We start from the raw sequence: 25,177 nt of genomic DNA, 5'->3' as shown, positions 1-25,177 counted from the left end.
TGTAATGTACTATAAATAAACATTCAGTAATAATTCTAATGGTGTGTTTTCCAAATCACATGTAAGAGAAATATGGTGGTCTATTTTTGCTGCTTGTTTTCACTCGAGCCCACTAACTGTATGTGTGAAGAAACACGCAGCGTTTATAAGAGCTAGGAAGAAATATTGTTGATCATCACAAAGGACATATTTGATAACTTTATTATTATTCATGTTGAGGACAACTAATAAAACATGTTTATATCAGAATGGATTAGCAGTGTTGTTCAACACATTATTACATTGAAAAACAAATTGTTTTCAAAATAAAAACATTTATTACCCACTACCTATTTTAAAATACTCAATTTGCTTTGGATTCTTAAAATTGAATTTAAATCATCCGACTAATATTAAAGTTATTGATATGTAACCTCCAGTGAAGTTTTGAATCTATCAGAAGTGCACTACTCACCACACACGTTACGTGAGTTTATCAACAAAACCAAACACTACAGATTACAGGAAACTACGACCACTCAAGTTAAGAAAGAAGTACTGTACTAACAAGTAATGATTGCTTTTCCATCATGTGTAAATATCACTCCAGAACAGGTAAAGTTAGGAACAGAAATGCGCAACAGCTCTTGAGAAGTTTGTACACTCCATACACGAACATCATCTTTGCTTGCAGTTGCAAACACATCAGAGTATTGACTGAAATAGTAAAATAACTTAAATTAAGAACCATCTGAGTAGCGGTTACTAGAAATGTATTTTTTACATTACCGTTTTTTTAATTAATATTCATACATTAAAAAATTAAATAATAAAGTCATAATTGGATGATTCAAACCTTTTTCCCAGCCCCTTGCCATCTCTATAATAGTAGTCTGCATAATTCAAAATCTTGGATATTTAAAATATTTGTATTGGTCCCTTGCTTGAGCTTTGAATTATCCAAGTTCCACTTTATTATAAAAACCTAGAGAAATGACAGGCCTAGATATGTAGTCATGATAGATGTGACTCAATGACATGGATTTTAATACTTTCAGACACTGTAAAGAACAAGAATTTGCAATATAATAACTTTAAAGACAGACCATCAACAAAATAAAAAAGAGCACATCGGGAAGGAGAAAGGTAGAAATTACACCAAACAATTTTAAAGAACTGCAGAAGATTTGGGCTTATACTTTGATCAAAATGTGCCATAAAGAATTATGCAATCCCTTGCATTTTCAAATATTTTGTACATTTAGCAAAAAATAGATGGATTTTGACTACAAAACATATTGCATAAGAAGCTTATGATATCATGTCCATAACAATCTTCAGTATGCCCAAATTAGCAAAAATTTATGTACAAGTCAATAAAATAAGAAATTGTTCATACATAATCTTCAAGATTAGAATACATTGTTAGGTCACTAGTAACAATGAAGATATAATTTTCCAAGATTTATATGGAAATAAGACAAAAGACACTCAAATCCTTGAATGTGTTAACTTTCTCTTGAGCCTTACTAGTTATTCTAGACTTCTACTTATGTAGACCCTGAGCCCTACATTATTCTGAGAGCCATCTTATAATTTCAGTAAATGCTGCAGGTTGACACTTGAAGATTCCCCCAAACAACTGTTCCATATTGTAGGTGATTTTGGAAAGAGCATGATCTCCTACTTTTGTAGCTTCTAGTGAACTGACTGCTGAGTTTCTCTTTGTGGTAAATATTGCAGAGCTTAGTTTATTTGGATAGGATTGTCAACATGACTGTCCCATGATGCCACATTGTCACACATTACCCCTAGGTGTAACATGCAAGACTTTCTGTTTAGCAATTTTTAAGCATGGCATAGTTACTTCTGAAGCTTAATGTGTTGTTTCCGTTCACTGTTTATAATGTCCCATAATGCTTTACTCTTGTTTACTAGCCTGAGCGATGTGTTCTGCGCTTGTTTCATGTCTAAGTTTTAAGTCATACGTTTCCTTTTTCATAGCATCTTTAGCTTTGTCTTCCAAGTTTGTTATCAATCTATACTTTTCCTGCGCTTTAAGAAATTCTTCTTTCAGAATCTTTGCAGCTTCATTGTATGCAGTCTTTCTGTGCATTATTAGGGTAATCTATGACTTTTCTGTCTAAATCCCCCGAGACAGTATTGCTAAAGTTATTATATGCTTCATCGACATTGTCAGTGTTCAAGACATTTTCAGCAACTAAGAGAAGTTTTTATTCTGAAAGATTTCTTTTATATGAATGCCTGATTTGTAAATGATTTGACTGACCATCTCTGGGGTAGCTCTATGGCAAAACATTTCCTGTATCATCTGAAACATCTACAACCACTTTGTTGGTCTCCAAGTTTGTGCAGACTGTGGATTGCTACAAGAATTTTGCATGAGTGCCTCAGGATGTGGTTTCACAGGCCTGACTTGTAATGAAAGAGCAGGTAGGCAGAGCTGAGCAGTTCTGACTACCAATAACAAACTCCGAACATCTGTTCGTCATCATTCTTACAGGCTCATGAATTTTGTGGGTAGGCAAGGGACTAGGGGAGGGATGGGCAGATGCCAGATGGGTGAAGCCGTGGTTGCAACTCTGATGACATATATATGAACCATGTACACTGGCTGTTCGAAACTGTCCCGTAGGGTTGATATGTCTTCTCAGAAGGTTTCATAAGCAAGGGCATGACAAACAAATAAACTGCTTGACTCACTTTCGTGCTTATACAATATTAATCTTAACTAATAAGTAAGGATTAACACTTTAACTATCAAGTGACTCAGTGACAGATGTTGAATAACACATCACATATTATTGATACTGTAACCTTTGATATCAAATATGTTGTTATTAATGTTTTTAATTACATACAAATATGACAAAAAATTAATACTAGATAATCTTTTTAGTTACATAATTATGGTTGATACAACTTATTGTATATTTTTATCTAGATTGTGGTATAACTGTATCAGGATTTACTTAGCCGATTAATACTCATTAAATTGTTTGAAAAGTGTCTGGTATTGTTGTTACAAATTAATATTAAGCTTAGAAATAAGTTTTATAATAATTACAGCCCTACAAATGAATAATTAATCATAGAATTATAATTTACAACTATGGAAAACATAATACTAAAAAATATGGGTTCAACAAAATCTTAACAAGTGTTTTATTTAATATTATGTATCGATATTTATTGTTTGTATTTTTATATAGATTATGGTTAGTGTTTAAGATTTACTTAACCGATTAATAGTAATGAAATTGTTTGAAAAGTGTCTGGTATTATTTTTATAAATTAATATTAAGCTTAATAGTTGTGAATTATTTATTATTTATAAAGATGAATTAAATTTCAAAAATAGGCTTGATCTAATAATACACTTGATTTAGATTTTGTCAAAAGAACATTCTTCTGCATGATCAATCTCTCACTGATTCTACCAGTTTTTCCAGAGTACATCACTTTTTCCAAGTATTAAACCACATCTGAGAATGAATTTGGCAGCAAACGAGGTACACTGTTCTCAAATTTTTATCTGGAATACAATTTGTGAGACGTTTTAATAAGAAATTACTTTTTATAAAATGATTAAAAATGAAATGTGACAAGACGCTGTCTTCTCCAGATCCAATTCAGGTTTGCCCAAATATCCCTTCTTATAGTTTTAGATTACAGGATATTGTTACCTAATCCATTAACAAATGACGTGTAACTTCCAGAAAACAGTCAACGCATCAATCAGTGATGACAACAATCCAGCTATCGGTATCCCCTGCCGCTGATCTTTTCTGTGGTTGGAAGGCTATGAAGGCAATGCGGTGAAATAAGTGCATAGAGAACTAACAAACAGGTTTGTTATGAATCACTGCTAATTTTATTTCCTGTTTCCAGTGGAGTTCAACTGCAACATGTAGGTTCTTGTCTGCCAGATATAACAATATACTCATTATCCAATGCTGCTTATTTATGCAGTGCCTTAAATAATTTCTAAAATAAATACTTGATTTTATTAATTTCTTCACAACATGTCCTATTATTCTATTCTTTTGCTTAACTGTGGCAAAAGATAGAAAAAAATAACTTCAAAGCATTTACACAATAGGGAGTTAGATAAAAAAAGGTGCAGACTTGACGGAATCAACAAATTAAACTTACCTAGGAAATGCGATGTCGTAAATTGTAGAGGTGTGACATGTGGCCATTAGTTTGACAGAAAATGTTTTCATGTTAATAACATAAAGTTCACATTGAATTGTTCCAATTAGAAGTTCATCTCCTAGTTTTTGAGCTGATGTAACTGTTGAGCCCACATGAACGGATCTAATCTAAAACAACATTAAACACTGAAGTTACAATAAGAGGTATACCATAAATTAAAATAACTATTGTAGAAAAATGAATTTTAATTAAATGCTCCTTACTCTATGGAAACATAAAAGAGAGTACAAAATACTATTTTTATTGTAAAGGGAATTTAATTCTTTAATCATTGGTATATAGATATGCTAGTTTTATGACAAAAATAATGTTACAGAAAAATTATTACACAACAACGAAATATCATTGCAAAACAGTTTTCAGAAAAAGTATACTCAACGCTATTACGTTGTGAAACAGTTTATGGAAAAAAGGTGCACCACGATATATTACTTCAAAACATCCAAAGGATTAAATAAATCTTTTGGGAAACAAATTATGATACCCTTTGAATCTATAATAAACAAGAATATGAATATTATGATATAGACTTCAATCAACTGATTGTTTTAAAAGCAAGGGGAAGGTATTGATATGTTCACCAACGGGCTGTGTACAAGACAAAATTCTTATTCAACATTTGGCCTTGAACATTAAACAATCCCAACGCTCTACAGTTTGTCTAGTTAGTACAGGTAGCAGAGTACGCCACACTATGTGTCATGTAACAGGCATCTAAAATCTACATGGACAGTTAGGTTACATGTTTTACTGTCACAGGTTAAAATGTCAATGATTGAACTCAATTTGTTTCCAAATTTATTTATTCTACGATTTTCTCATTGCCACCATAGTTGGTTACCCACAAGCCCGATGTAAAAATCTTCACTAACGCTCAGCCAAATCCCATGGAGTGACATGCACATCGTTGAACTTGATGTTTCCTATATTGAAATAAAGAAGCTTCATGCAAAATATCAAGTCTGCAGATTTGTTTGGTTTTAAGATATTGTGCGGACAGACAGAAAGAAAGAAAAATAAAATTTGACCAGCTACTCAAGTAATAGGCTATACTAATGCTCAGTTAATTACTATTTATGATCATCTAATATAATTTTGAGAAATGGCATATTAATACTTCTTGACTTTGTCAATCATTTGCATATAGTCATTGACCTGTTTAATATATGCCAGGTTGTAACCAAATCCAGAATGCCACAACCTAAACATAATTTTATTTTTTAACCCAGGACTATACCTCCTTTGCAGAGTTAACTGTATTGTAAATATGATATTAGTTGTTACTATATTATAGTGTGTAAATTAGACATCAGAAGTGCAACCTTTTTGTTTCTGCAGTTTGGCAACATTGCACACATCAAATTGAATATCCCTCTCTCTCTGTTGACAAGTGCCCAGTGATCAGAATTTTGGTAGAGTTTAGTAAATTTGGTACTCATGTATTTGCCAATGATAGTTACCATAATCAACATTGGAAGAGATGGATTGATCAATTTTCCATGTCCTTTTTGTATCAGACTGTCAGGACTAACATCTCGCTCCCTGACCATGTCCACAGTCCCATCTCCAGCTCCAACTATGATACTGTCATCATCTAGAAGCAAAATTGCCCCAACACCTACAAAACATTAATTATATAAATATTATTTTTAACACAGACAAAAAAAATTAACATTAATACTCAATAAAAATATATAAATTATGGGTAATTTGCTAAGTTTTATAAATATATAATTTATTTCCAGCTATGGAAAACAATAAAAGGCAAATTTACAAATTGGAAACTTATTGGTCATAAATCCAGTAGAATGTAAGTACAATAATAAATAGAAAGATCCAAAATAACAGTGGCCCGACAAGAACTGAGTGAGGAAGAAGCCCACCTCGCCATGCTGTCTCTCGATCCATTCTGTGATGTTAGTGATAAACATCATATGATGTTAGCGATAAACGTCGTTGTGATGTTAGCGATTTTCGTCCAATTTTCACAGGATTGAGCATCCCAGTGAACTTGCCATCTCTACATGCTCACAACTTTTGCAAACTCGCTCTGCTTCCTCAAATCCGAGCTCTTCCTTGCTGTCAAAAACATACTTACGTTCTTGCGCCTATAAATTGATAGGCATTACACTAGCGATAACCTATAGATCATCCTGTATGAACTAACGACCCTCAAGTAGCTTTTCTCTGAACAGATGCCATTATTTTTCGATACTTTCCTTTCTTTACAGTATCACCAAACCTCACATCCACAGATTAAAAGAGACGGTAATCAAAATCGAGTCGCCTTCACCCTATGTTCGGACCCCTGATATGTGTGCTCAACGCTACTGTTACCTTGGTAGCTTTTTCTGATAAGTACCAAACATGCTCCCAAAATAAGAGCTTGGTATACAGGTACAAACAGGGTTCTTCACTGCAGGCTTTGTATATATTTGAACTCTTCCAACTTGGAGTTGGATGGCTGTAGGAATTCTTTCGGTTTGAGCAGAACTAACTCAGTCTTTTCAGTCGCCAGTGTTAACCAATGTTCTTGAAGCCGTGAGCTTGTGTGTCGCATTACCATGTTCAGCACCAACTGTGCGTCTTCTGTGCTACGAGTGACAATGACTGCAGCGATGTCATCTGCATATGCAAATGAGGAAAACCTCTGGAGTTATCTGCAAACGCAAAATTCAATTGTAGGAAATGATTTCACAAGTCAGGCCCAAAATGGAATCCTGAGCAGCCCCACTTGTGACTTCCCTCCTGCGTTCACCATCTGATGTCATAAAGAGCAGCTGCCGATCTGTCAGGTAGTTTTGCATCATCCTGAGCAGATACTATGAGATCCTGAAATGTTTCTCCAAAGCCTCCAGCATGTCAATCCATCTTGTCTAATTAAAAGCATTCTTGATGTCCAGAGTGGCCAACAGTGCATTCTCCCTGGAGTAATGGTTCTTCTAATGTGCGATCTTAAACGCACTTACTACTTCTCTGATGGCACCAATGGTTGACTTCCCCCGCTTGGAGCCATACTGCCTTGCAGAGTGGTCGCCAGCCTCCTGAATTGCCCTTGTCAGACATGGCCTGAGGAGTTTCTCCACCATCAACATTGAGTATACAGAGAGGCCTGTACGCTGATGGGGAGCTGGAATCCCCCTTACTTTGCTAAGATTGCCAAGACTAGACGCTGTCTTTTCCAAATTTTTGGGGAAAACGCCATCTTCCAAGCAACAGCTGTACATTCTCAGGAACACACCTCCAACAGCCACCTTCAGCACTGGATAAGCCATCTGGTCTGAAGTTGTTTCGAAGTTTTCTTGCAGCTTGCTTTAATTCGTTTTTGTAAACAGTGGCACGCTCTAAACCAGTGCCACATGCATCTCCAGATCTTCCATAGAATGAGTTGGAAGAGAGTGTCAATGACATGCTTTATCCTTTCAGTATGTAGACCACCTGAGGTTATAAATTAAATAGTAAATCTTAAAACATAATAACAAATTAATGTAAAATGGCAATATTATAAAAATTTTATATTTAGCTTTCTTAATTGTAAAAACTCACAAAGGCTTATATGCAGTATATACCTGTATTGTCTATATGCTTACCAATAAATTCACAAAATACTAAAACCAGAATTTCAAATTCAAATTTTTAGTAAGATTAAGTATTTATTACCTTGACTGTACCTCTCAGCTTCAAGAGGTTGCTTGGATGATATTTTCTTGGGAAATTTAGCAAAGCAACCAATCAATACTGGTTTTACAATTGGATCTAAAATATTGATATCATGTGAATAATTCAATTTTACTTTCACTATATCACCAGTACTTGTTCCACAGTAGGCAAACTCATCTCTGTAGTCAATCTAAACAAGATACATAATTGTTTACAAAGAAAGTAATCAATTACTAAGATATTACTTATAAATCATACATTTAAAGTTTTATGCAATTTTTCTTAATCTATTACTTTGTTATTGTGTAAAGGATGGGTCACAGGCATGATATTATGTAGGTGATATTTTTCCACAGTCAATGAATTAACTCTGAATGCAAAGAGCAATGTGTTTGTACAGAGATAAACATTCGTCCGTACATATAATAATTTCTGAGACAATTAAATATTTAATTGTATAGTCAACCATACGTATTTTATCACAACAGGGAACTTTATAACTCTATAAGTATTTTTAAAAGTTTAAAGAGACTAAAATAATAAGGACATAGCTTACAATTACATAGAGTACTAGATAAAACAAATAGTGAAAATCTACATTTTTACATACTAGACATTGTATTTAATTATTTTCACCCTACAAAGTTCTGAAGTTATACTTAGTTGTTGCTCTTCATAGTATTAATTACACCACTAGTGCACCCATGCTCGAAATCAATCAATTTTTACCAAATTTTTGGGGTGACCCAAAATTTCCACTAAATCTGAAAATAGTTTTCCCTCCAATCTTGATCTTTTCCACAAATACATAAATAAGAGAAACTATAGTAAATAACTAGTATTCATATCTAATAGCACAAATAAATATTGTAATCAGTACTGAACAAAATTATTAACACATTTATTAAACCTTCAAAAACCATATTTCGAGGACATACATGTGCAGTTTAATTTTAAAATTTGATTTTATGGCAGTGTTTAAATAGTATTCTTAGTGCATTAAATGATTTAATTGTGTCATTGGCATCATCACTTTCCGTATTCATAACCTCAAAATACTGGTCTAATAGATAATAAAAATTGTAATTTTTTTCATCACATAAAAATGTTTGTTGTTTATGATGATTACACATATATGTATTTTTGTGTAGACATCTCATCATTGTAAGTTACAAGTTTTGTAAAGACTTGCATTAGTTTTTTAAGCTTGACACCTAGTGCCACTACACATTGCACAATTTGACTGACATTTTTCTTCCATATAAACGTATAATTATTTTTTGTTCAGCTAACTCTACATGTTTGTATACAGCTGCAGCTGTTGCTAGGTTATGGAACTTTTGTTTACTGTAGATATTACATTTATACTGTATCAGCCAAGATAGTAGAATAAGCTATGTGAGTAGTGTACATATTACAGTGAATACATGGCTACACTATGGGTTTAATAATTAGTTTACCTTCTGAAAATCTATTTATCAGGCCATTTACCTTCTGAAAATCTATTTATCAGGCCATTTATCAGGCTATTTATTTGTATAGCATTAGAGATCCAAAAGCAAGTGGGGCGGAACCCTAAAGTTAAACATTTTTTTAAATAACAAATGGCACAGTGAGCTTTGTACATAACACATAAAACATTAAAATTAGTTAGGAAACCAGGGTGTATGTTTTTGTACGAAAAACCCCTAAGGCCGCTATTATCCATGGCAATTAATGCTACCTCATTGTACCACCGACTGGCAGTGTTCAATCAAATTTGGACTACCAGCCATGGAAGATTGGTTGTTCAACTGTTTGTGTCTCAGGGAGAATTGGTCAGGGAGAATTGCAGCATATGCAATCTATTAGCTAAACACAACAGAGCACCTATAGGTAGGTTAGAACTCCCAATAGAAACATATTTGTGTCTAATCATCTATTCTTGTTCTGTGTAATTGTGTGTTCACTCAGCTACTTGTATTAAAATAATTTTATTATTACACAGGGTGTCCATATTTACTGTGCCATCATTGATATCTCAAAACAGCAAAATTTACAAGAAAGTTTAAATACCTATTTCATCTACGTTTTAGTAACAATCAAAAATATTATTTTTAAATTTCAAAATTTGACCAATTTTAGATAAAAACAATATGTTAAAAGGTTTTTATTCTTGGCAATTTTCTTGTTGACTGACTTATTTAAGAATTTCAGCCTGTGAACGTTTTTTTAAATGGCATGTTTTAACATTCTTAAGAACAGCTATGTGAGTAATTTCAAAGGTAATAACAAAATTAATGTCATTTTTGTTAAGTGGACTATTAATATCATGTCCAGGTTCAGTAATAAAACTGTAGTGAAAATAAATAATGAATATGGGTATAACAATTGAATGCTACTATGAAAATTACAACCACCACAGCCGACAAACAAGTCAGTTCATGTGGGGATGGCTTTATATTTTTTTAACCATTACTGTTAAAGAATTAAAACTATACACATCAGTACTATTACAAAATGTCTACTTTTTAAAGGAAATATCTAATTTTACATTAAGTCAGGGGACGGCCTACATAGAGTCAGTGTTTCAAGTTAGGTGTTTTTAGAAAACCTAAAATGAGAGCATAAGAGCATAAGTCGAGTAATAGCACCCAATATTATAGATCTGTACTAGAAGAACACAATGGTGCTAATCAGATCTAAAATGGTTCAATCCGTACAAAATGGTGGCTCATATTGTCCCTTATATTTATTGTTGAAAGAGAACAAAACACTTTGCAAGTAAAATGTTTTAAGACTTTGGATCAACATATCTGTGAACCAACTTACAACACATGAAATGAAATTATAGAGCAAACCTTTTTCATTGACTCCTAAAGTATATTTTGGTGATAGGAGTGTTAATGTAATGTAAAAATTTGTGACAAGATGTACTGACCATTGTTGCCCAAAAACAACTGCACAGATCATTCACATACACAAGAAAGGGAAGAGATGGTTCAGTACAAAAATGTGACAAATGTTTTGTCAACAACACACTAAAGAATATTAATTTTAGTATATAAATGATTGTATTTTATATGACACTGTTTGATAGTTTTCTTTAGAAATCTACTTGCATTGGCTCCGTTACTGAAGGATATTTCAGTACATTTCAGTACAAGTATTATACATATATAAAGATATTATTGTCTTTTAATAAAATACATATGAAAGTACTTGACTTGCCTGTCTCGTAAGATTGGCCCTGATCTAGACAGTAAATGGGTTTAATATATGTTGTATTTGTTATCGAAATTACAGCAATTTTTTATCCCAAGAGTGTTACATTTCATAATTTAAATTTAGGTCTCACTTTGGATAAGTCACTTGAATTTGAAGAAAATGAGATTTATTTATTAACAATATTTTGATTACACTGACACATTGTAAAAAAATAACTCTTAAGTAACTGAAACTTGAGAGCATAAAAGAATTTTCTAATGTTAAACGCTAGACTGACACATACACTGAATGGATGTGTCATTTTTTTTGGAATTTATTGTTCCCATGTCTTACGTAAAAAATGCAATAAAAATTATACTGGTGCAATGATCCTTTGTTATAATCTTAAATTTTTCCTTATAAAAACTTGTTTTTAAGATGCTCCATTTGAATAACAAATCACTTTCAGGAAGTGGTAATAAGCTTAAAAGATAAGAACAGTTATTGAAACACCCAGAACAAAATGTTATTCAAAAATTTTTTCCAGATAAAGTCTTGTGATTGATAAAAGTATGATTTTTGGAAAAAAGAGGCTCAAATTCATACTTAGCAGTCTTTCTACGTATATGCTTGTTATACAAATATTTTTTTGTTTGTGATAGCAAATCAGGAGCTTTTTTTATTTTATTGTATCCAACTTTTTATTGAAAAGTGATACTCTTTATTTAAATGGCTCTTGGATAATGACATTGCCTTGTGGTACAGTAAGAACAAACTGATAGAACAAGCTGTCTGTCTAAAAATATAAAAGAAAGAGAATGCATGGTTAATACTTGTAAAATATGATTACTGTGTGATGGTACAACCATCACTTAACCTACTGTGTGATGGTACAACCATCACTTAACCTACTGTGTGATGGTACAACCATCACTTAACCTACTGTGTGATGGTACAACCATCACTTAACCTACTGTGTGATGGTACAACCATCACTTAACCTACTGAGTGATGGTTATCAGTGGCATACTTTCCAATGACCGCCACCCCTAGACACAATTCGGCCGGCTACCCCTTTGTGCTCCACCGAAATTTAAAAGAAACGTTCCAACATAATAAAAGGCTTTATCTTTCTGTGATACACACATTTGTGTATGTCTTAGCATTATGAATATGACTACATAAATTGCCAAACATAATTTAGTTCCCAATCCTGGCTATATTTAAAACTAACTTTGTCTGCTTAAAATATGTTTTGTTGTTATAATATAATTTTGTACCATTTATTTTTATTAACATGTTTTCTAGATATGTATAATATAAAGAAAGTAAAGAAATAAGAAGATATTATTACACTATGTGCTATATTTTAATGTGTTTTGAATATATACATACCTTCATTTTCACATTTATTGGTGAAGAAGTTTTAAGATAAGACAACTTTCAAAATGTGTTAGTCTTATTTAGTGCACTTAAAAAGTGATATTGTCTTAACACAAAGAAGAGAAATTAACTATTTTCATTTTTATATAATTTAAAAAAAAGTGTATGATTGCGAGTCATCATCACCACTGACAACATGAAATTGAATAAACCTCTAGGAAAAAAATAACTTCCATCTGCTTAACAAAAACCGATACAACTTCTAACATGCTTTCAATGGTACCACAGATACCAATGAGACAGGTGCTTTTAATAGCTTTATATCTGTTACTATTATGTTGTAACAGTCCTCCACTGATAGTGATGTTAACACCTCCAAACATACCTTTTGTAACATGTAACGCATTCCTATAGACTAAACTATATATAGACTAAACTTGCCTTTACCCCTTCCTCCCAATCGCCTTCCTGTCCCATTGTTTCAGATAACACAACATGGAGCCAAAGAAAGAGCCGACACAGATTTTTATGTTAGTATCCCACTTTCATCGATGCCGGTGTGATGTGTGATTGTGTTTTTCGTATTCGTAACTTGTGCTCGGGACTTACATTCTCTACAGTGACAATGCCTGGACTAGACTCCAAGCAGCTTTTGGGTATGTTTGAACCCTTTCCTTTCCTGTTTTCTCTTTTTTCTGTTTCTTTGTTTTACTAATACCTCCCACACCTGATAAAGAGGATAGATTCCAATTCTCGAAACATTGTGTTATACCTTTTGTAACATACAACAATGGCAAATGTCCGAAACCCTGTTATCCTGTCAAACCTTACATCGTCAATAACAAACTTTAAACAAAAAACATAACTAGTGTAAAAAATTAATATCTAGATATTGCACAAAATTAAAAATATTATGTGATAACTCAATTTAAAAAGGGGGATAGAAAATTATATTACACAATTTATTATACCTCAATACAAGTTATAATCCGTTTGATTTTGCCAAGTGACACATTCATACTGCGGAGGTTTCGGTCTAAAACATTTAAAGTCCATACTTTGAGTGTACATTCACCACCTGTCATAAAACAGGGCCCTCTGAGATTCATAGGAGACAATGTGACAGCATCCCCCGATGTTCGGTCTGATGCATAGCTGCCTGCAATAAAAAGTTTAGACATATTAGTGTCCATCACAAAACAAGTGGTTTCAGGTCTCAGAATCTTTAATAACCACTAGGATATTTACTTACTTACCACAAAGAGCCTCTTTGACTTCAATGTTCCATAAAACAATATTACTATCATCTGGTCCTCCAAGAGAGATGAGGTAGGTATCACAACTTGAGAAAACAACTGCTTCTACACGTACTTTGTGTGATTCATATTGTAACAAAATATTTAGTTTTTTGAAATCCCACAGGATTACACTGGCCTGTAATAAGAGAGTCATTTATAAAAATGTATTGAACACAAATCTAAGTTATATTTTATGAATAAAAATTGAAAACATCTTTATTTATAAATATAAAAGGTACAATCAAAAAGTTCCTGGAATCGATTACAACGTACATCCAGCACACTGGTCGGTGGGAATACCAGTACTTTCAGTTGGTAATACTTCTAAAGAAAGAGTATTTGTTGTGTTGATATCGCTCACTTGCCATTGTTTACTTATAGAGACTGTTTTTAAGTTTCTGCAAGTTAAACTTCTTGATAAAAAAAAAAAAGGACAATTAGAGAACAGTGATCAAACATTCAATGCTATGTTTTGTTCCAAAAGTTATCTACTGGGACTCTTGAGTTTTTAATTCATACTTATGGAGGTGAGGCAATAAAGAAGAGTTTATGAATGGCACAAATGTTTTTGTGAAGATGGTGTGAGTATTGAAGATAATTGGACAACCTTCAACTGCAACCAGTAATGAAAACATTGAGTACAGCAAGTTGTACGAGCAAACAGGAAACTAACAACTGACGAAATTGCATTTGAGGTATGTTTATCACATGTGCAGTGTTTCCCTAAAAGAAGAATCTGATTTTAACTTGTAATGATATTGAAAAAAATGTCACTAGGTAACTGAATCAGCGCTAGATGTAATAGGTATGCTCTAAAGTTTTAGAAAAATCTGCTTTATGTTGCTACAAGCGCTGGACCTTGAGCGTGCAGCCAATCTCTCTCGTGCAACAATAGGCGTATTGTGTCATTGAATTTAGTATTACACAATCAGTGATCTTTTCAATCAGAGGGCTTTTCGTATTCGATTTTGTGCTGAAACCCCATCACCTAGTATTGTAATTGTAATAATGTGCACCAGTTCTTGCTGCTTTAGGTGACTTAATATGGAGAAAGGTGATAGTTTCCAAGATGTAGAGATTGACAAAAGTGAGAATTCTTAGATCTTAAAATGGATGCCTGCAGGATTCCCTTTGTTGGAGGTTGCTAAGAATTCTGATTGCTCTCTTCTGATGGACTAGGAGACGTTGCATGTTATTCGCTGAGGTGCCTCCCCAGGCAGCAATCCCATATCGAAGGTGACTTTTGTATAGGGCGTGGTAAGCAGTCTTAGCTGTTGCTGTGTCACATGTACTTTTTATCCTGTGAATTACAGATAATGTTGTGCTCAACTTTTTGCACAGAGAGTCTGTGGACAGATATGGACAGAGACGTTGGACAGATGTGGTCTGTCCATGTAAGGCGGTCGTCAATTATTATGCCCAGGTACCTTGAAGTGTCTGTTAACTCCAGCTCTGGTAGACTCCCTGCAATTTCTTTGTGTCTTCCTAAGCTGTTTAGTTTTATTTTCATTTACCACAAGGTCATTTCAAGGACTCCTAGGAAGACACAAGGAAATTGCAGGGAGACTACCAGACTGGAGTTAATAGACACTTCAATTAATATTTCACAACTTCAGAGACACAGATGGGACTTTACACAACTTTAGAGACCAGTGGGGTGTAGCCCTGAGGGATTTTTGAAATAAGCATAGGCCTATTACTCATATCAGGAATGTTAAGAATGTCAACTAAAATTTCAGTATAATTGGTTGAAAATTTGTGTGAAAATAAAACAAATAAAGCCACTTTCACATTTATAATACTATTAGGTTTTGTAAAGTTAGTGTATATTATATGAGTGAAAAAATTAAAAATGTTAAAAAAAAGTTGAATTTGGATTTTTTATTTTTGGACTGCATCAATTTAAAATTTGCTGGTATTCAATTTTAATATTCTTAAATTTATTAAATATAAATTACGTTTACGTACAAGATTTGATCCATGTCACTCTTTATCCATATTGTAATGTGTGATTTGAAAGAAATAAAGATTCTGAATCCTGAAATAAGAAAATGGGGTCCAGGGTTCGTTTCTACATAATAAATAGAAACAACACTGATAGACACACTGCTTTTAAGTTGATTTTCAAAGATTTTGATTGTCTTCAATCGCATATGCAGATTGTCTCTCGTGTTTGTAAAGCCAACTTTACAGGCTTGTCGAGCACCCATGCTCCGAATCATAACAGGGTATATGGTCACAGGGGTCAGAGAGCAGGGTTCTTCTTTTTCTATGGGGCGGCCTATTGCCATGCACTTAAGCCTCAAGGGACTTTTGCGCACCTCAGAAGTACACCATGAGGCCTACCAGTCTATGATTTCAGCAGTTCCACAAATCGCCAAAAACAACCTATCAGGTCCTCCTGGGGAAATTCACTACCCTTGTCCAAACTAGCAAAGATGGCATACCACTCCCTTGCCATTGCAGGGCAATCAAAGAGCAGGTTTTCAGCAGTTTCCTCCTGCTCATCACACACTCTACAGAGCGGATCCTCCCGAAGAATGCCAACTCTGTAAAGATGCTTCCTCAGGTGACCATGTCCTGTAACCAAACCTATAACTCGAGAAGTCATCAATCTACTTAGTCAGTCACCACCCTGGAGGAAGGTGACTGTAGTACCATTCTGCTCATTCTCATACCCGGATGCAACCTCCACTTTCTCTCATGTTCAGCGTGAACCCATTTCGATACAGCCCCAAAGCATTCACACCTTGAAATACCGCAGAACAGTTGAGGACCCATCATAATTGATGCTGAGCCCTGGTTGGACAGAGTATAATCTCTATCATTCCCAGGGATCTCCTCATTACCAGGAACCCAACAAACAGTCACATTGTTGATTCTGGCAAGGGAAGAAACAACTTGATAGCAATCCCAGACAAGTTTGGATTTGAACACACAAAAGTACATACAGTGCTGCCTGACTATCCATGAAAATATTGATCGTCATACTCTTGTAATAATTCTTTTCCTCTTTTCCATACAATAAGAGAAAAAGTTTCTAATCGGTTTGAAAGCCTGAAATGATTCAGCAATTGTAATATTGTATTTGTGTGTTTTTTAATAATATATGATAAATTATGTTTTGTTACATTAATTAATTATTCAATTCCAAAATAATATAACCCTAAGATTATTTTTAAGGTTGCTTTTGCATTATTAACAAATCTTATAAATAAAAATGAATATTGCAAAAATGTGTTGCTAAGCACTAATCTTGAAAAAAGTTGAACCAATTTGGCTAATTCTTTTTGAAAATACTTGTTCAAATCCAAGAAAGGTTTATAAGAAGAGGTAGATAAGAAAAGTTACCTGCAATATTTTAGAATTCTGAAAAAAATGTAGTATTTATGTTTTACTAGCTGTTACCCGCGGCTTCGCACACAATCTTTAGAACCGAAGTCATTTTACTACTTAGTAAAAGAACTTATGATGTAATATGATGGAGTTCTATGAAAATTTTAAAACGTAAACAGGCATACATTAAGTAGATATTATTTTAAGTTCATGGTAAATAGTATCAGAATTTAATTTATTTAATATATCATGTTTCGCACGTGGAAGAGCATTTCTGGTTAAAATAATTATATTTCCAACGCCACAGCTGAGCCTGCATTGTTACCCCAATCAAGAAAATACAGTACTCAGGTCTCGAAAACTTACTTCGGTCAAAAAGCGTCTATTTCTAGCCTTTATCACATATTTCAGGTTTGATATTTCCAGTACCATATTATAGTTTGCCTTGTCCTGTCGAATAAAAAAGGTATACTTACGTATAGGGCCAAGAACCCTACTTCGATAAAAAAGTACCTACTGCAGACCGTTTAATTCACTTACTATGTCACAATTTAGCTTGCCATATTACCTCGATCAAAATACTAAATAGTTAGATTATGCAGTTCTTGGAAATCTACTTTGGTCAAAATTATCTACTATGGGTTTCTGTAATATACTTTCCGTCTCAAATATTTCCAGGGACATAGTTGGGTTTGCCTTTTTGTCCTGATGAAAAAAAATACACATAAGTAGGACTGAAAAGCCTATTACGACCTAGGGAGAAATCCTACCCATTTCCTGTGTACTTTCGGTATAAGGGAGAAATCCTTATTAAGGTTACGCCACATTCCAAAATAAAAGTTTTTTGTTACGGGCATGTTAGTAGTATTAATTTCCCATAAGCCAACGTTAAAATACCATATCACAATGTCAAGGAAGCCCACCAGTTTAAAGTAACATATGTGAAAACATTCATGACTGTGTTCATTAAGGTTGGTTTTTATAACAGTGTTTAAATAATATATAAACTGCATTAGATGATTCTAATTCATCACTGGCACGACCTGGAGCAAAATTTTGATATTAACTTTTTATTTACTACCAGCATGGTTTATAGTAATAATAGATATAAATAGATAGGTATAGGTATAATAGATAAATATTGCAGTTAAAGGTGAATTTTTATGTAACATTTGAACTGTATTATCTGGATGGTAAAGTCTATGTTTAACAGTGATTGCAGAAACAGTTGAAACAAAATTTGCTGTTTCTCTTAAGCTTACTCTATGCTTTCAAACTATAGGTGTAAAGAAATTTAAAAATAGTAATTAAATGATATAAACATATATTTCTTTTGTCGCATTATATATGTTTACAAAGAACAGCTGATTAAATTTGAACAGGCTCTTTCACTTAATAACATATGCTTGCTGCAATGCATTTCTTACGGGTATTTCTGTAACTTTTAGAGACCAGTGGGGCGGAATCCTGAATCGGGAACGGGATAAAAAGTATCCTATGTCCTTCTCCCAGTTCTTAGCTACCTCCCTACCAATTTTGAGCCAAATCGGTTCAGCCGTTCTTGACTTATAAATAGTGTAACTAACACGACTTTCTTTTATATATTATATAGATAATCCAAATTTAACTAACACTAAACAGCTGTTTACACTTTCACATGAAGTTTGACAAATAGGCTGAAACATCTGTTTACATTTAAATTTTTGTTAAATATTAAATGTACAGTGCTTGATCAGCAGTGTAATGCAGATAGCAAATATAAGGTTAATATTTTAACTTTTACTCCATGTTGCATCAGTGATGAATTTAAAATATTTAATGCATTGTAAATATTATTTGAACACTTATAAAACTAATCTTAATAAACAAAGCTATGAATACATACGGTGCTCTATACTGGTGAGCTTCCTCCACATTGTGATATGCCATTTAACAGTGGCTTAAGAAAAAACAGAGAAATAAACACTAACAAGTCTAAATGATCCATTCTTTACCAGACTACAGTTATTAGAAAAACGAGTAGATAACACAAAACCTTATAAACGATTATTTAGGCAAGTTGCATGAACTTAATAAGGATTTCCACCTTATATCCGAAGTAGATAAGATTTCTCTCTAGACTAATAGGATTCTCTGTAATATGTGTGTATGTAAATTTTCTTGCTCAGAAAAAATAGTCAAACTCAACTAAGGCACTGGAAATACCTTCGACCGAAAGTAGATTACACAAGCTAAAAGTAGTCGCTTTTTACAAGAAGTAGACTTTCGAGAGCTACATACATACATAGTTTTTGATTGGGGCAAGAAGGCAAACTCAACTGTGGCATCATAATTCATATTATATTGTCAGAAGTACCTTTTAAACCGAAATAGGCTTCTCAGATCTGCATATACATATTTTTCACTTGGACAACAAGACAAAATCTTCTATAGCACTGAAAATATCTCAAACCGGAAGTACATGACAAGAATTGAACCTCTTTTTAACCAAAATAGGTTTCACAGACTATTTGTATTTTTGATCGGGACAAGAAGGCAGACTCAGCAGTGGCGTTGAATATATTTAATGAGTGCTTTAACCTAATTAAACGTTTTTAACTTAAAGTTCGATAAATTGGCTGAGAAAACTGTTTACATTTAATTTTGTAAAATATTAAGTATAGTGTTTTATCAGCAGTGTAAAGTAGTTTAATAGTGGCTTATGGAAAAACAGAGAAATAATCACTAACCTGGCTCAATGATCCATTCTTTCCAGATAAAGTTCATAAAACAACAAGATATCTAGAATGCAAAATCATATAAACAATTATTTTGGTATATTACATGAACTTAATTTCCCCTAACTAAGTATTTTCCCCTTATATCTGAAGTTGGTAGGATTTCCTTCTAGGCTGTTAGTAATAGGCTTCTCAATTCTCAGTACATAACATTTTTTCTATGTCGGGACAACAAAGTAAATTCTACAATAGTACTGCAAATATCTTGGACTGTAGGTATAAGGGCTAGAAGTAAACACTTTTTGACCGAAGTAGGTTTCCGAGACTTGTGTATTTAAATTTTCATTTCATGGGTAACATAAAAAATTCAGCTATGACACTGGAAATATGATTAATTTAAACCAGAAATATTCATACACGTACAAAACAATATGAGTAAGGTTAAAATGTAATATTATTAATCATGAATAATTAAATAATATCCCCTGTTGTATGCCTATTTACATTGGAAAAATTCATAGGACTCCATCATGTTCCATAATTAGTGCATTTATTAAGTAGTATAAAGACTTTGATTCTGAAAACTGTGTGTGAAGCTGTGGGTGAGAAGACCTTAATTATAAATCCACTGGATTAATTTATTAGGAACCAACAACAACCATTTAGGGATCATTCTGTATGAAATCAACACACTGAAATAATAAAGTTTACTCCACTAACTCAGAATTTGATGAAATTTAATATGAAGGTAGTTCTTATATACATTAAGAAAATTGCCAATTTTCCCTTAAATATTTCAAAGTTTTTTTAATTTATGGCTATTTAAAGTTTCTCAAAATCCACCAAAAAAAACGGAACCAACACATGTTGAAATCACCATATTGTTTCTTAATCAAGGTAAATAGAAGGAAGTGGTGTCATTTTACTCAGCTTAAAACGGTCTTTCTTTTGGTGTAAGACAAACCATACTTAGTCATAAGGTTTTTTGAAAAATAAAATTCAACATTTTTATTTTTTTCAAAAAGTCCATCGTCAAATGTGTTGCACAATGTAAAAACAAGAAACACTAGTATACTGATGTTATCATACATAAGATTTTGGTGTAGAGGCAGAGTGGCATGTTTCTGCTACTGCCCATGGAAAAAGACCATGTGATGGAGTTAGGGGTTCAATGACTTGATAAAATAAACAAGCCTACAATGACCATATGAACCAAATTTAAACTCCTTTCCCAGCCTATGAATGGATAGATAAAAATTTTGTCTGGAATGAATTTTACCTTCTCCACTCAAGATGTATGTAAAAATATTCTCTGGAGATACAATAGAGGAAACAGTGAACATCCAAAAATGCCTTGAAAAACTAAAAATGGCAGAAATGGATATATAACTCCTGCATACAACCAAAAGTGGTGGCTAGCGTATGTGTTGGAGAAGAGGAAGTAAAACTACATTTCTGCTCCCTGCTAGTCTTTCACCCATATTTTGGGTGTTCACTGTACCTCTGTGGTATCACCAAATAATATTTTTACATACATCTTTGATATACTTGAATTTATAGGGATAAAATCATGATACTTCTGTGTTCCCTAAATAGTCATTGATCGGCTGAAACGGTTATTCATAAATTTCATTGCCTCAACATACTCATCTTGAATGGAGAAGGTAAAATTAATTTCTAATCTATATGAGTACTAACCTTCATACAAAATTTCATCAAAATCTGAGGTGATCATGTTTATACCCTGTGTTGATTTGATATGGATTGACCCTTAGTCAATACACATTTTTAAATCATTAATTGTAAAACATTATAACTATTTACTGTATTTATATTAAGTAATTTACTATAAATATAACCAAACCTTAAATCCCATGTGATTTATTTGTCCAGAGGCAACATACAATCCATTATTTGAGATGGCCACTGTAGATATGACATTAGTGTGGCCCTCTAAAAATTTTTCTTTTTTAGACTTCCAGTTTTTGATTGCCAACTTGTTACCCAGTGGATATACAATATGAACACCATCAGGATGAACTTTCAATCCATTGTGAGGGTTTCCTGAAATAAGAAAATTTGTATCGGAATCTTTTCCTTTTTCCACAGGGGCTTGAAGGCAGGCACAATCGAAATAAAATAAAATTTTTTTTATTTGTACAAGCAAAGCTAAGACCATAACTTGCTATTTTCAAACATTAATATACATTAAATTAGATAGTTAAATGAAATCATGAAAAGGATGTGTTCTTATTTTGTATAAATATAATATATGTTTCAAACAGTACAATATAAGGTTTCAGCTGTTTCTAAATTAGGACTAAACAAAAAGATATCAAACACAATATAAATGTATTAACCTTGCATTCACTTGTTTCACATACTCTTTCATACATCTGCTAGCACCACACCTATGCATCTCAGATGGTATTTGCCGTATGCCACAAACTAGGCATTGCTGTCAATTGAAATGAAGTTATGAGAAAAAGGAATTGCATAATCAGTTAGGTATTTTCTAAAAAAATAAACATATCAAATACTGCATTCCTATGCTAAAGCAATACACAAAAGCCAAAGTATTCCTACACACCCATGGATACAAACTAAAAATATTTTATATACAATTTTAGAACGATAATTTTGATAAATATATTTTTTTCCTTTAACACACAAGAGGTTGTACCTGTGGCAGTTTGCCGCAATTTTTAAAATTTTGTAGTATATTATGATTAACAATATCAGCACTTTTGAAACCCTTCTGATCTCTTCTATATTTCTTTACAAGATCTCACATCTGTTGGTTTTTAACTCACTTTTTTATTAAATAATAAAAATTTTGTTGCAACCTGCACTCAATTTGGCAATATTCCTTGATACAAATATTGAAATGTATAAATACAATTACTACCTTATAATAAATTCAAGTTAAATTTTTCCATGTTGTTTATACATGCTTAAAAAGTACATGTGGCAATTCATTCACGCTCGACCTCCTGTGTAATCTAAATTTTACGATACATTTTCAGTACTTGTAATATATTCACACAGTTTTATTTGTAAATAATTTAAAGTAGTATATTCTGAGACACAGTTAGACAAACTAATCACATGATTTTTTAGAAGATTTCTTACTGAAGGAGTATTTAAAATTATATAAAGTAAGCTGAGAAAATTGCCTTCACACGACCTCTTCTGTCCAGGAAGGAGGTATGACCTTTCACGTGTTAAAGTAAAAAATCATCTGACTTAAAAATAGTCAGCCATGGTAGCAATTGAAGGAAAAATGTCTGCATACCTTCACCGACCATGACCCCTAAAGACCAAAATCACCCTCCATTCCAAGGTTTATATAGCATAATGTATATATGCTACATAACATGGCTTGTGGAAACAATAACTGTTCCAATGTAATTCATTGGTACAAGAATTTATCTTATGAGTATTTTGGCTGAGTTCATTCGCCAGCTTTTTACACCACTTCATTCTAATATAGTGACCATTTAAACTTTTAAAGATTCACAATTCCTATTTTATGGACCTATTGAAAATGTTTTTTTTTTGTGGCATACTTGTACAGGGTGGTCAACTCAAGGTGGCCATCATTGGGATCTCAGATAATATTAATTTTATAGCAAAGTTTATTAATTTGGAACTTTACCTTATTTTTAACGCTTATTATAACTACACTGAAAGTTTCAGAAACTCTTTTTCAACAGTTGTTAAAAAGGCATGTAGGTATTTACAAACGAAAAAGTTTAGGTCATTATTTTTAAGTACTTAAATGATTTATGACTTAAAGCAGATTTTCAAAGTGTTTTCTATCTTCATAAATACACGCATGCATCCTGTGTAAGTCATGTACGGTTCTTACTAATGTGTTATGGTTAATGTGTTGCAAAATGTCCACAGCAATGAAGATGTTCAAAACAAACTCTTTGCATTGCTTCGACATCAGAGACACCTATATTACAAAAGAGCACTGTCTTGTTTACTCAGAAGTCATCTGTTGTAATCCAGATAAAGTCTGTGACAGTGTCAGATTTCAGACGCTGAGTGGAAAGTGAAATGGAGCTTAACTTAACATTCCCATTAAACCAACCCTTTACATCATAGCTATTTTATGTGGAGAGAGTGTGTTTTAGCACATGAGAAAAGGAAAACTTACTTGTTAACCAGTTTATAAAATTAATCACAGACTGAGACTTACAAGTTGTGTACCTAGACAGGTAAAATAATGAACAAGGGTACAACATTTACTTTCTAAAAGATTTACCAAAAGCTATAGTGATATAAAATTGGCAATGAGACAATGGATTCTAAGATATTTACCACACAAAACCTTACCAAGAGGACCTAGCACCTAATCAACACATATAAAAAGCAAAATTTGAGAATTTGATTGTAGGGATAATGATAAATATAATTCTAGATAGAAACCCAAGAAACAAAGCAACAATGTAAGATTTAGAATTCAATTCGTTGTAAATCATTATCTTATTACATTGCAGTTTTGTTTAAACCCTCCATCTGGCCATATAGTAACTTTTGAACTGGCAAGCCCATTTTGGCCGATTTCCAAGGGTTTTTCTTAACTGTTATAAAATGTACGCTTTATGAAATGGTACACTTCTTACATATTTTTGCCAAAATATGAAGAGTTTTAATTGTATTGAGCTAAAAAAAAGCATTCGTACTGAAAACAAAAAAATGTCTTGCAAACACCTATGTTACTGTTTTATATGGTAACAGTAAAAATAACAAACATAACTTACTGTTAGCATTGAAAAAATTTAATGTACATAGAACATACAACAAAATACATGTCATATTACTTACATATATTAAAATACAGTTGTATGTAATGAAAAGGATTCACTATGAATAAATTACATAGCCAAATTCAACTTGAGAATAGGAATTTCTTACCATCAAATCCAATAATTGAAAGGAGTTCGAGATCTTCTACATCGACACCTTCTTCATTCATATTACTATGTTATTTGGTTTTTACTAGCAAATTCTTAGTACGTTTCACTAACTATCATAAGTAAGGACAATGAACAGTTAACAAAATGTCATTGTTTATTATTATGATACAACGTTCTTGTTGTCATGGAAACGGCATTACAAAAATGTTGACAATACCAAAGAGATTCAACCAATATCACCACATTAGTACATGGAGTCTTCAATATATGACGTATGAAAAACATTTTGAGTTAGGTCTCGTACATTTCATTACTTGAGGTTTTAAGTTGGCCTCACTGCTTCTTCTATGTACAGTACATCAAATGATGACGTAGAGCAAAAGGTTAGATGGTATACTTTGACAGAAGGCTGAGAGCAAAACTGCTCCAAGACATCGAAGTTGGTATCGAT

At 32.9% G+C, this 25,177-nt stretch overlaps 1 protein-coding gene across 1 annotated transcript; it reads right to left on the bottom strand.

Moving 5' to 3' along the window:
* Window positions 1–547: 547 nt before the first annotated feature.
* On the bottom strand, window positions 548–24,882 carry LOC124374043 (cilia- and flagella-associated protein 52-like; the record flags this gene model as incomplete). The annotated part of the gene is made up of 8 exons (XM_046832344.1): window positions 24,725–24,882; window positions 21,663–21,862; window positions 13,704–13,881; window positions 13,419–13,606; window positions 7,879–8,068; window positions 5,679–5,836; window positions 4,156–4,325; window positions 548–696 (listed from the first exon to the last, which is right to left on the bottom strand). Coding segments are annotated over exons 1-8 (1,294 nt in total), but the record flags the coding sequence as incomplete, so codon positions are not given.
* Between the last annotated feature and the right edge of the window lie 295 nt (window positions 24,883–25,177).

This window comes from Homalodisca vitripennis, unplaced genomic scaffold (genome assembly GCF_021130785.1).
Source record: "Homalodisca vitripennis isolate AUS2020 unplaced genomic scaffold, UT_GWSS_2.1 ScUCBcl_7077;HRSCAF=14595, whole genome shotgun sequence".
Classification (NCBI taxonomy): Eukaryota; Metazoa; Arthropoda; class Insecta; order Hemiptera; family Cicadellidae; genus Homalodisca; species Homalodisca vitripennis.
This window is presented reverse-complemented; position numbering and strand designations above follow the sequence as displayed.